General features: G+C 48.9%; 1 protein-coding gene across 1 annotated transcript in view; it reads right to left on the reverse strand.

Moving 5' to 3' along the window:
- Positions 1 to 13,905, reverse strand: part of LOC113884022 (nodal modulator 1) — a 56,471-nt gene that overhangs the window by 22,215 nt on the left and 20,351 nt on the right. The window contains exons 10-16 of the mRNA XM_027528320.1: positions 12,915 to 13,020; positions 12,581 to 12,731; positions 7,868 to 8,042; positions 6,365 to 6,506; positions 4,717 to 4,848; positions 3,330 to 3,466; positions 1,788 to 1,875 (exon numbers count right to left, since the gene is read on the reverse strand). Of these exons, the coding sequence (XP_027384121.1) occupies positions 1,788 to 1,875; positions 3,330 to 3,466; positions 4,717 to 4,848; positions 6,365 to 6,506; positions 7,868 to 8,042; positions 12,581 to 12,731; positions 12,915 to 13,020 (931 nt within the window). The remainder of the gene's footprint in view (positions 1 to 1,787; positions 1,876 to 3,329; positions 3,467 to 4,716; positions 4,849 to 6,364; positions 6,507 to 7,867; positions 8,043 to 12,580; positions 12,732 to 12,914; positions 13,021 to 13,905) is intronic.

A 13,905-nucleotide genomic window follows, 5' to 3' on the forward strand; every position in this document is an offset into this window, starting at 1 on the left:
AAAAAAAAGAAAGGACTAAAAGAATCACAAAGACACCAACCCTAACACCTACCATCTGAACCCACGCCTGAGCTGTTAGTCTTTGTTTTGTTTTGTTTTGTTTCATTTTTTGGCCATACTGCATGGCATGCGGGATCTTAGTTCCCCAAACAGGGATCAAACCCGTGTCCCCTGCATTGGAAGGGCAGAATCTTAACCACTGCACCACCAGAGAAGTTCCGCTGCTAGTCTTTGTTAATGAATCAAATTAACCCCACTTGTCAGGGGTTGTCATACAGATTTTGGTACCTGCAGCCAAAGGCATCCTAATTAAAACACAGAAACAGTGGCTGGAACAGAGGGTGACAGGTAGAGCTAGATTACAGAGGAGTTCAAGGTCTGAATAAGGGTTCTATACATGACTGTGCCCTATCTGTGGTATATACATGGTAAGACCCCCAGTGGATGCCTGATATCGCAGACAGTACCAAACGTACCAAGTTTTTACCTACACTGACAGGTGGGTAACATATATGGAGATGTGCCCAAGGGCCGGACAGGAGCAAGACAGTCAAAGACTTCACCATGCTTCTCAGAAGGCACGCAATTTAAAAGGTATAAATTGTTTACTTCTGAAATTTCCCATTTAATATTTTTGGACTGCAGTTGACCAGAGGTAACTGAAACTGTGGGAAGTGAGGTTACTGTACTTTATCTTGAGAACCAACAGAAGTCCCTAAATTATTCCTTAGGAAAACACAAAATAAAACTACAATGAGATACTACTTTAGAACCACCAGGATGCTACAAATCAAAAAGACAGTAACAAATAATGGTAAAGAGGTAGAAAAATGAAACCCTCAGACATAGGTGGTGGGAATATCAAATGGCAAATACAGCTTTTTCAGAAAATATTTTGGTAGTTTCTTAAAAAATTAAACATAAATTTATCATTTGATTCCATTCCTAGATATCTCCCCAACAGATGTCCACACAAAACCTGTACACAAATGTTCACAGCAACATTACTTATAATAGCCCCAAACTGGAAACAATTCAAACACCCACCAACTGGTGAATGGATACACAAACTGTGATATATCCATGCTATGGAATACTGTTCACCAATAAAAAGGAACAAATTATTAATATCTGCTATGACCTGAATGAACTTCAAAAACATTATGCTAAGTGAAAGGAGCCTAAAAAATAACAGTATTGTATGACTTCACTATATGAAGTGTCCAAACAAGGCAAATTCATAGAGACAGAAAACAGATTAGTGGCTGCCAAAAGCTGGGAATAGAGATGAATCGTAAACATGTAGGAAGGAATCACTGGAACAATGAAAATGTTGTGAACTGGATTATATGGCTGTATGGCTAGGTATATTTACTAAAAATCACTTTAAAAAGTATTGTACACTTTAAGTGGGTGAATTTTATGGTCTGCAAACTGCATCTCAATAAAGTGATTAACAAAGAGAGAAAGCAGCCACTGGAGGATTTTTAAGCAAGGTGGGAGTGATCACTCAGCAGGAGAGATCATGGGCTGATGGTGTTCGATTTTTCGACGTGAAAGGGCCCCGTGGTCTGGACTCAACTCAAACTCAAGAGCCTGGGAACATGTGCCAACCCCCAGCTCTAATTCTCTGGGTAAAACTGCTGCTCCCTCCAGAGGCGTTACCCACAACCAAAATCGATAGCTTGATGCAAACTGAACCGAGATGGGGAAAAACACCTCTGAAAACACTCTCGAGAGCCTCTCCATTTCCCTCGCTCAGAGGACATCGATCCTTCCAGACTCACCGGGCTTGGACAGGCAGAACCGGTTGACTCCTTTGGAGAGGTTATAAATCCCCACGTTCTCGGGTCCATTCCCATCCTGGTAAAATTCCTACGGGAACAAATCCAAGACGATGCCTTACCAGGGAAGACGGAGACAGCCAGACGAGGAATAAGCTTTCTGCTTCTGAACCAGTCATCTGTTTTGCACATTAATCATTTGAACAGCTGGATGCCAGGGGAAAATTAAAAGCCTTCCAAAACTTCCAACAGAAACGTGATCTTTTTCATTCAGTCAATGAACATTTACTGAGCACCTGCCATGCGGTTGACCCAAGGCTGGGCCCTGGTTGCTGCCACGGCTCTTGTTTTCAGCGTGGCTTACGTTCTGATATGGGAAGACAGAAAATCCATGCAGTCAACAGAGAAGTCAGTAGATGTCATCTAGGAAGTCACAGAGCTTAGCGGGAAATAAACAGGGAGCAGGACAGAGTGCCCTCCGCAGAGGCTTGTTCAGCTTGGCCTCAGGATAGGCGCCCCCACCCCCTACCCCCCGAGCAGGTAACACTGGGGCTTCAGCCTGAATGATGAAAAAAAGCAACTACACTCAGTTGTGGAGAAGATACAGCATTTCAGGCAGAAAAGAGTATGTGCAAAGGCCCGGAGAAGGGATCGAGCTTGGTGCGGAACTGGAGGCAGCTAGTGAACGAGGGGGTAAGGGGTAGGGGTGAGATGGGTTCTTAGTCTAAGAGAAATGGAAATCAAGGACTGGTTTCCCAAATGTCTCTCACTTGTTCTCAACTGGATATTAATCAACCCGTTTCCTGTAACAAAGCTGTCTGTGGACCATTTGTAGATAAGTGGTTCGAGCGTTCAACTGGCATTAGAGAGACCAGTCTCACTGCTCTGGTGTCTAACATAAGTAGCCACTTAATTGTCGTTTGCCCCTGTTTTGCCACTGAGACCTGACAATGACACCTGCCATTGCTAGAAGTCAGAAGATTATACGAAGTTCAGGAACAGACCTACGCAGGGCTACACAGGTGCTCCCATCCTAAAACCCACTGGGTAACTGCCAACCCAGCCACAGAGACTGCAAGAGGACAACCAACTCTGCTCAGCCACACCTGTTCCTAAGAAAGAGCAGGGTACACAGGAAAACTTCAAATACGTGAGAGATTTGCTCATACCTCACTACAACCCTGGGGAGTGAGTATTACGATCTCAAGTTCAGAAGGAAAAATGGAGGCCCACAAACATTACTTAACTTGGCAGGGCCTACAAAGCCCACATGCTCTGCACTACATCAACGGCTTTCCAAAATCACTAGTCAAAGTTAGAGTTTAACATGGAACCAGGACGAGGAACTCTCCCCAACAAAGGCATCTTTCCACTAAGGGACTTAAAATGCTTCCTGACAGTGTTTCCATAATAGGTGGGTGAGCTGAGGGGCAGAAAAGGAAATCTGGCTTGACTATGCTGATGATCCTCTTGGCACACTAGTCTTTCTCACTCTCCAAAAGGCGAGTGTCCTTCCAAATAAGAGCATCCTCAGCAGCCACTTACCAGAGTGATGGCGTGGGAAAGGGAGCACCGGAGCATGTAGCCCGTCTGCCTGAACTCAACGGCGGACACATCGTCCTCCAGAACCTCCACCTCCAGACTCTTGTTCTTCCAGCACCAGTCTTCATGCAGGATGCTGACTGCAAAGGACACGACATGGACACCCATGTGGGCAGAGCGCACCACCTCCCTGAATACCCCCAGAAAAACAGTGCTAATGAAGTGCGTGAGTGAGTTTATACACATGCTGTTCTTATTGTTAAGTCGCTCAGTCATTGTCTGACTCTTTTGAGACTCCACGGAGAGTAGCCTGCCAGGCTCTTCTATCGAATTCTCCAGGCAAGAATACTGGAGTGGGTTGTCATGCTCTTCTCCAGGGGATCTTCCCAACCCAGAGATCAAATCTCTGTCTCCTGCTTTGGCAGGGAAATTCTTTACCACTGAACCACCTTGGAAGCCCCTATATGCACATACATACAAACAAGTATGTGTGTGTAGGTATATATACAGAGCTGGCCATGCTGGGAATAAGTAATTGCTTAAAAAAAAAAAAAAAAAAACTGAAACCAATGGCCATTAAAATAACTAACAAGGAAATCCAACTGAGCTTAAGACCAGGCTATAGGTAAGATATTCAGACACTGGCAAACTTGCTCTCTAAGGGACCAGAGAGTAAATATTTTCACCTCTGCAGGCCACACAAGTCTCAACTACTCAACTCGGCCTCTGCAGCACACAAGCAGCCACAGATGACACACAAACAAATGGGTGTGGCTGTGTTCCAATAAAACTTAATTCATAAAAACAGGCAGCTGCCCTCAGATCATAGTTTGCCAACACCTGACATTAACAGAAAATACAATCTGCCTGAAAAATCAGTCTACTACTTTTGAGGCTGTTTACAGCCAGCAGCTTCAAGCTGAATTCTGACAGAGCAAAAATATAGGCAATGGGCAGCTTCTTGAGGAAGATGAGGAAAAGTGCCTTCTCCTTCCCAGGCACTGTGTCGGGGCTTTACAAACCGGATTCCATCACTCTGCAGAAAGGTTCTGTGACTCCTACTTCAGAAGGGGAAACCGAGTCCCAGGGAGATCAAGTAAGCTGCCAGGCTCACACAGCTGCTAAGTGGTAGAACACGTCAGTGTGATCATATGACACTGTTTTCAGGAATTTACAAATAAAATGTCATGAGAAGTGTGTGGATCATCCTGATGAGGTGGCAGTTGGTTCAGAAACCTCAACTCCTGCATTACTGCCCAAGCTAAATAATGCAAATTCAAGGTCAAAGGACAAAGACAAACAAGAGTTAAACAAGTATAGTTGGGATGCAACTAGAGAGCGAGTTTTCAGAAACTTTACAGAGACAGGAAGTGCTGCCTTCAATTCTTACTCTTGTATTTTCCAGGCAGCACGTTGTCAAACATGAAAGTCATCGAGTTGACCTTGCCGGAGAGGTGGAGGCTCCGCTTCTCGCCCTGGCGGCTCAGGGACTGCAGGGTCACCAGCAGGTCACCGCAAGTGTCTGCAGAGAAAAGATGCAGGGGCCTCGCTTGGCGGCTTTGGGAACCACAGCACCTGTTCCAACCCTCAGCTGCTGTGTATTGCTTGCTACCACTTAGCTCCTGGAGGGCAGCCCCAGGAGGGGTCCTTCAAAGCTTGCAGGCATCTACTTGATTCTAAGGCATTTCCCCACATCCCTACCTCTCCCACCACGTAAGGCACTGGCACCAAGCAATGAGGCTGCCCAGCATTTACTGCACTGGCAGAAACAGTATCTGCTGCTGCTGCTGCTGCTGCTGCTGCTGCTAAGTCGCTTCAGTCGTGTCCAACTCTGTGCGACCCCATACACTGCAGCCCACCAGGCTTTCCAGTCCCTGGGATTCTCCAGGCAAGAACACTGGAGTGGGTTGCCATTTCCTTCTCCAATGCATGAAAGTGAAAATTGAAAGGGAAGTCGCTCAGTCATGTCCGACTCTTAGTGACCCCATGGACTGCAGCCTACCAGGCTCCGCTATCCATGGGATTTTCCAGGCAAGAGTACTGGAGTGGGGTGCCATTGCCTTCTCCGAAACAGTATCTATGGAGCACCAACGGGAGCCAGAGAAAAAGTCAGACAGGCAATGAAACTTTCCTGAATGCCCATTTCATACCAGGTACAGAACTGGGCCCTTTATCATCATCATCATCATCATCATATTACTAATAATGGCAAAGATTTATGTGGCTCTTGCTGTGTTCCAGGTACTTCTAATGGCTATGAAAAAAGTGTTAGCTGCTCAGTCGTGTCAGATTCTTTGAGAACCCATGGACTGTAGCCTGCCAGGTTCCTCTGTCCATGGGATTCTCCAGGCAAGAAGACTGGAGGGGGTTGTCATGCCCTTCTCCAGGGGATCTTCCTGACCCAGGGATCAATCCTGGGTATCCCACATTGCAGGCAGATTCTTTACCATACACACATTAACTCCTTTGATCGTCACAATAACCTTGTGAGGCAGGTACTATTAACATCCCCACGTTACAGATGAGGGACTCAAAGCACAGAGAGGTTAAGTCACTTACCCTACATCACACAGCAATGGTTCAAACACATGTGGTCTGGCTCTGGAGACATGGTCATAACCACTACGCTATACAGCCTCTTGATATGACCATATTTAAGCCTCATGAAAACCCTCTGAGAGCAGCAGTATTCCCATTTTATTGAAAGAAAACTGAGGCTGGGCAAGTAAATGCTTACAGTCTTATACTAGTAAATGACAGAGCTGGGACTGAAACCGGGGCCAAACTCCTTTCAGAAAAAGAATCCCACATGTTCTTTTGGGAGCCAAAGCAGGAGTATTCCCAGTAAAATGTTCCCGGTGATTGCGGCGATTATTCAGAAAGAACTGCACACAACACGGCCTCACACACAGCACTCCCCCGAGCAGCTTCTGCTGTGACCTTCGCCACCGCCCAGTGAGGAAGAGCCCACCCAAATCCCACCTCTCTCAGCCTGCCTCTTCGAACTCATCCGTTCTTGCTTTCAACTGACGTCTTACCCAGACAAGAGACTTTCCCAGAAACCGATGCCAAAAACTGCACAAAGGCCACGTCCATCACAGGCCGGTCGGTCACAGCCAGCAGCAGCGTCTGGGGTTTCAGCGTCAGCCCCGCCCTGGTCTCTGCCTCAGGAACCATCACCTGCGAGACACACAGGACGAGGTCAGCGGCTGCACCAGGGTCGCTGCTCCCTGGGCAACAGGACACCAGATCGTCCATCTGGGCCTGAGGCTAGACGGATTCAGGAGAAGGTTCATTCCTAGGCATAGTTTTAGAATCACAACAAATCTGCATATTGCTGGTGTGAAGAAAATGTATTTCTAATCAGACATAGAACACCAGCCTTCCGTGGTGTAAGGGTGCACACAAAAGCGTGTCGGGGCACACAAAGCTGTTATCGATCATGTGTATCCTGGGTGGAGACCACACTAAACCCTAGAACCCAATTCTCGCGTGAGGTCACTCGTGATATGAACTGTGAGCTCGTGGACCCACATGGATGACCATAGTGGACCTGGGCCATGTCTTCCTCCCTCATTTCTGCGTGCCTTTCTCAGGCTCACAAGAGGGGCTGGGAGAGGAGGCGGTGCTGGCCTTCTTCATCCCTAGAGAGATCACATTCCAGAGCTGCCCTTCCTTGGAAAAGTCCCTGACTGTGCCTCTGAAGGAGTCTCCAAAGGCTTGTCTATGTGGCCAACATCACAAGAAGCGGGCTGGCTGGTAAAGGAGCTGACCACCCATACAGCATGCTGTTCGTGGAAGCAGGGGGAAGGCTGTGCCCCTACCCCACCTCCTCAGAGTGGGGAGATCCCACTGGCCGGGAGGAGAGCAAAGTCTTAGAAGCACCCTCCCTGACTCCCTCCCCTCGCCCAGCCCCTGCTCCTCCCCGAGGGAGGAGAAGGAGCAACAGCTGACATGGTCTCAGTGTGGGGCTGGTGGGCTGAACCTCTGCTTCTGTCTTACCTCTGACCTCCGCCCCCACCTGTGCTCAGGCCTTCACCCCTGTGGTGAGACCACAGGCCAGGGTCTCCCCGGCTTCTTCACCAGGGAGACGGATAGAGGAATCGGGGGTGCCTGTTCAGCATCTCCAATTGACAGCAGGGCAGGAAATGTAAGCTCCATTTTGGCCTCAGGGTCCAGAAGCCATGCTCTGTGGATGTAACTGAGCTGTCACTAATAGAGAGTTCACTCTGATCTCTTCTGGGGACCCATGGATAATCTACAGCAGCCAGAGCCTGAGAAGGTAGACATGTGACTGGCAGCCTGACACTAACCCCTAATAAACATCAGGACGGGAAGAGAAACACCTGTTGCATCCTTTCAAGCCGGCTGCCTATCTGCTCTACTGACTGTGACACGCAGGAATGTAAAGTTGCCAAAATAAGCAGCTGGGAATGAAAATGCTCCTTCTCTGATCCCATCTTAAAACAATCCTTTCAAATCATTGTTGTTGTTGTTTGTTTGTTTTTCAAATATCTTAAACAGAACAAAACTCGTCATACCTGAACTTTATAGGTCCCTGGTTTCGCTTTAAAACAGAAAGATCCCTGAGCGTCCGTCTCCACGGTGACCAGAGACTTGTCCTTGTCTTGAGAGGCCAGGACAACTTTGTATTTACCCATCTGCTTCACTGTGTCAGGGAAGCGAGTGATTGATATCTGGCCACAGACACTGAACCTGCAACAAGAGGACCATTCAGCCCAGCAGGAGAACTCAATTATCACAGGAAAGGTGCTTGGCGACCCAGACTCTGCATCCCGCTTCCAGCCCTCATCCCTGAGACTAGTGTGATCTTAATGAAGAGACAGGAATACAGACCAAACGACTCCAGTTTTATAAGCAATCATTAGAAAGAAGATTGGACCTCTTTCTGCACATGGCAAGGCAGAGGGAGGGCCTGGGGCTGTTTGTGTGTTCTGGGTGACAGCTGGCCATTCCCCACTGCAGAAGCGGTTTTCAGACAATTTGTGGATGATAAAAATGTTTCAGGTAATTGGGTCGTTGACGATGGAGCAGCCACAACCAAGAATGCGGATGAGTCCTTAAAAGCAAGAGCTGTAAGCTGCCTAAGGAAGTGTGGTATTACCCAGGCGATAAAACAAGGCAGGGTTATCAAAGACGGCTTCCTCGCCTGTGATTATATATAATGCACAGAGAAAAGCAATCTGAGAGATCTGAATAGGAAAGGTAATTAAGTTTAAAGAAATGCAGAGCTAAAATTGAACTCCTTAGGAGCTAGGAGCTACAGAAGCAACTTATAATTGAAAAGCCCTATTAAGGTAATGACTCAGACTGGAGATTGCAAATGAGCAGAGTGTAAAGTACAACATGGCACATTTCCAGAAGCACATGAAAGGCACATCTACCCACTAATAAAAACCAGCAAAGCCCAGTGTCCACTGAGTGGCCGTCTTCACGTTTAGTCAGTTGTAATCATGTCCCACAGCCGGAGGTCACAGCAATTCTTCAACTGCCTAAAATTTACATTTTGTAATCTTCAAGAGAATCGCTTTAGATAAAAATCAGTTGTTACTTTTGACACGAAGCGAATAAAAAATGCTGGATTCAGTGCTGGACAATAATGGGGTGCACTAGATGCTGGCATGCCCACTCGGCTGCAAAGAAAAAATAGCAGAAGGAACCACAAAGCGGTGCAGGCCACAGTCGTCTCTCCAGAGCAGAGGTCCCAGCCTCCTGGATCTAATTAATGCCTGATGATCTGAGGTGGCGCTGATGTCATAAAGAAATAAAGCGCACAATAAATAAATAAAGACCTGAATCATCACAGAATCCCCCTCCTTCCCCTAGACCATGGAAAAACTGTCTTCCAAAAAACAGATCTCAAAAAAGAAAAAAAAAACAGGTCCCTGGTGCCACAAAGCCTGGGGACCACTGCTCTAGACGGACATGCAGGCTGGCCACCAGGGTTCAGGCTGGAGAGCAGGGGGTAAGACACCACAGCCCACGGATCAAGTCACACCAGCCACCTGTTTTGGTTGGGATCATGAGCTAAGAATGGTTTTCACACTTTTAAAGGGTTAAAAAGGAAAAAAAAATCAAAAGACTATCTCGTGACATATAAAAAGTATATCATTATAGTGTGCGCACATTAAGTTTTCCTGGAACATGGCCACACCCATTCATTTATGAATTGTCTGTGGTGGGCTTCGTCACAAAGACTGTATGGGCCCATGAAGTCTAAAATACTTATTCTCTGGTCCTTGATGGAAAAAGTGTGCCAACCCCTGATCTGGATGCAAAGGTTTGCCTCTTTTTTGTGCTGTGTGCTTTCAGAGAAAATCGACAGGAAGGGAATATTGAAAAATTGTTCTCAAGGCCCTTCCATACGCTCTTCATTTGTGTCTTTTTCAGGGGGGAGGTCCCCTTATTCATTACAAGTTGAACCCCCTTCCTTAAGTTTTAATACTTTAACCATATGATGTGTTTTAGCTCATATTCGCCATTAAAGACAAGTGACCAATTACACTACACCTCAAATACACATTCATTTAGAAAAAGAACTAAAAAGCTGGTAGGAAAGTGTTTGTTATATTGAAGCCCTTAAAAATCAATTTGTGTCAATAAATTCTTTCATCAGACAACACTGGTAATGGGCTATACCCCAATACAAAATAAAAGTTTAAACTCTGAAAAAAAATTCTTTCATCAGAATTTAATACATTTATGGAGAGAAATTAGTAATTTTGGTGCCTAGTGAGATAGCTACATTCTGTCATTTAACTCAGTTTTTTCTTTTTCAAATAAATAATGTTTTAAAAGAGCATGAAAGAAAAAGTAAGAAATATCAACGAATTAAAAGACAAACGTGCTATATGAACCAAAAGAAAAATGATCAGCTTTTCCAAAGATATTCAAAGAATGCTGTTTCTCTTTGATTCAAAATTCCATTTCAAAGAATAAATGCAAGATTAAACTATGTTTCCCTACCTCCATGAATGGGGATGGTACCTCCTCCATCTACCCAAATGGCTGAAACAGGAAACCTGGGCTCTGAGGCACAGGCCTATCACCCATCAAGCTTACCCACTCCTTCCCTCCCCCCAGAACCCGGTCTCAGGTCCCACTGGTCACCATCTCCTCCAGCAAACTCCTCCAGCACCTCCTATTTACTCCCTCAAGTTTACTCTGGCTCCCCTCGCCCCATTTATTCCCCACACAGCAGTCAGGAGAAGAAAAGAAAATCTTTCCAAAGCACCCTGATTCACAGCTCCCTTGCTGAAAACCCATCCAGGGTCTCCACTCACCTGGGGAACAGCTCACCCACACAAGATGGCCACAAGGCCTCACCGTCACCCCCACCCATGCTGTCTGTGCCCCCCACCCCTCTACCCAGAGAACCTTTCAGGAGGAGCCCCCCTCCTGCAACACACTGACCCCTCCACCTGCCAAGTCGTCCACTCGGCAACCTTTCAGTCCTCCCGAAGGTCTTGGCTTCCACAGCCCCCAACCTGAAGGAAGTCCCCTGGGGGTCCCCAAGCGCTTCCGACACACCCCCCGTAACTTACAGTCACTGACTCCTCACCTTAAGCCCAGGAAGACCACAGCCCTGCCTTTGCAATGTTGGTCTGGCTCACTGTACACACCCAGCATTCACCTCGGTGCCTCACCCAGAGTTGCCGCTCAGAACTGCTCGTGAAGGGAGAACTGAAGCCCAGGATCACTTCCTGAGGCTCCTCAGGGGTCTGCTTCCTCGCTGAAGCCCTGACCCAGAGCCCCACCTGCCCAGAGAAAACCTCCTCAGGGACCAGGCCAGTAAAGCATGTCTTCAGGGCTCAGCTCCCAGACCCCCGTGACCGGCGGGAGGTCACATCTAAAGCCCCGGCCCCTCAAGGGCTGACATTCTATTTCCGGTCCACAGATCCACTTCTACCCGCTCCTACACTTTCCAAGGTTCTGCCACCAGGTCTTCCGGATTCACAGTCCATCTGAGCACCTGGTGAAGAGTGCCACCTAGTGGGCCTGCAGACCCCGTGGTCACAACTGATGCCTCAGCCCCACCTGGCTCCTCTCCAGGGCTGCGGCCACACTGCCCCTCGGGCTGGGAACCCCGAGACATTTCTCCATCAGACAGGCCCTCGTCAGGCTGGGAACCCCGAGACATTTCTCCATCAGACAGGCCCTCGTCAGGCTGGGAACCCCGAGACATTTCTCCATCAGACAGGCCCTCATCAACTCTGCTTTCAGGCCTCCCGCACCCTCATCTCGCCCCTTCGAGGCCTTCCCCGCCGTGGCACCAACGTGTCTTACTGAAGACAAAAATCTAACCATGTTACCTCCATGCTTACAACTGTTCACTGGCCTTTGACTTTTCTCCCTGATGCCCCCCACTTCCAATGGGGCATGAAGAGGCCCTGCGACACCTGCTCCCTCCGTCTGCTCAGCACTTTCCACTCCAGCAACGCCAGGCGCTGTGCCCCCATCCCTCACCCACACCATGCTGCTCTGAGAGGCCGCTCTCCACGCAGACCCTGCCCCACCCCATAGCCCGTCAGGCTCCTCTGTCCATGGGATTTTCCAGGCAACAATACCGGAGTGGGTGGTCATTCCCTTCTCCAAGGGATCTTCCCGACCCGAGGATTGAACCCAGGTCTCTCCTGCACTGCAGGCAGATTCTTTACCAACTGAGCCACCAAGTAACTTTTTAGTGAGCACCTATTGCCAAGGAAAAGATGGCAGCCTCCCCCCACCTCCGCTCTCTAGGGAACGTGCAGATAAGAAAGACCCAGACTCTACTCCAAGGCCGGGGTTCTCTGCACTAAACGTTGCCACTGTGTGATGAAACTACAGGAATTCAACCACGGCATGTCCCCTCACAACTCACTCTAAGCACAACAAAACAGGAAGAACTGTGACCATGACCCGAAGCATCTTACAAACAACGTTCTCAACCAACTACACTGCCTTCCGATTAAGCCAAGGAAGGCCCCACAGATGTGAAGTCAGGCACGACAGATCCTCTCCTATCGTAAACCCACTTTAATTCTGAAGCAAGATGATTTTCCGGAAGCAGCCAACAGCCAAGTACTTTCAGTTTATAACATTTAGCTCTGATCTTTCTAAAGAAGCCAGCTGCGTCTCCACAGGTGTCAGAGACTGGATGAGACTCCGTGGCAGAAACACACGGTCAGACCGGAGGTGTTCTGGTCTCTGCTGACTGCCAGCGTGAGCCCCGCGGCCCCCCACGATCCCCTTACCCCGTGGCGATGATGTCCGCTAGCTGAGGCGTGTTGGGTGCGATTTTGATGGTGACGGTTTCAAAGTACAGGTGCTCCTTCTGGGCGTGGATGGTGTACGTCCCCGTGGTTATGTTCTCCAGGCGGAACGAGCCATCAGCTTTTGTTCTGACTGTAGAACAAAAACATGCTGACAAAGGATGAGCCAAAAACAGCTGCATGTCCCTCATCTACGCGGCGATACCGAAAGCTGGCTTGTTTTCACAGAGGCGTTAAGATTTTGTTTCCTTCCCATTTCCCCCGGTAGCAAAACCCAGCCCGGGGAACCAGGCCTGGGCCCAGCGTGTCTGCCCACCTTTGATCTGGCTGTTCAGGGTGACCACCGCATCCGGCACACCTTCGCCTTCTGGTCCATTCAAGACCCTCCCGGTGACAGAGAATCCCATGACGTGGAACACCGGCTGAAGATGAGAACAGGGAGAAGCTGTCATGTACTTGAGCTGAGGAAGCCCCGCTTAGGCCCCTCAGGCCACCGCTTGGCACGCCGGCCCACGCTGGCTCCTCCTGGTCCCCCGCGACAGCCCGGCTCCCTCCCGACTCACCCATCAGCAACCCTTTCCCACACCTGTCTTCCTCCTTAGATTCCCAAAACATGGGTATTTGTCAAATAACTGAAGGAAAAAGATCGAGAGACTGACTTCCCCAGAGACCACTGAGTCAGACCTGTGAGAGCACCCCTCCACGCCTGCTCCCCTCCAGATGCTGTTTCCGGGGGGCCAGGCCACCCCGTAGTCTCCCAGCCTAGACCAAGGATCACCGTGCACCCTGCTGCCCACCTGCCAGCATCACAGTCCCATGGATTCCACCTCTGCAAGGTCTCTCGGGCCCTTCTGCTTTCCTGCCACACCAGAATTCAAGCCCTAGGTCCGCCTACACCCCCTCACTCAGCCCCTGCTGCTGCGCATCGCCTCACCACACGTTCTCAGCTCAGTTTATGTGTCTACACCCTCTATGCCTGTGAGGGCCAGGGCCCGGCCGTCCGCAGCTGCTGGGCTCCAGCCACCCTGATCTGGGGTTCCCACATGCCTTCACCATGTAGGGCTTTTACACCAACTGCTCCCTCAGCCTGGATCTCCTCCCACATCTGGAGAAGATGGGAGACGGGCCGCCCCATCTCATCCTTCAGGTTCTGCTCAAACCGTCACCACCTCCGAGACACCCTCCCTGACTACGCTCTCTTGGGAGCCCCTGCCTCTTGCCCCAGCCATGCACTGACAATCACACTAATCTACTTTAGAGGCTTCAGCAAAAGCCTTCCCAATAGCCAGTAACTTTCCAATGTCCTT

Source organism: Bos indicus x Bos taurus, chromosome 25 (genome assembly GCF_003369695.1).
Source record: "Bos indicus x Bos taurus breed Angus x Brahman F1 hybrid chromosome 25, Bos_hybrid_MaternalHap_v2.0, whole genome shotgun sequence".
NCBI classification, from domain to species: domain Eukaryota; kingdom Metazoa; phylum Chordata; class Mammalia; order Artiodactyla; family Bovidae; genus Bos; species Bos indicus x Bos taurus.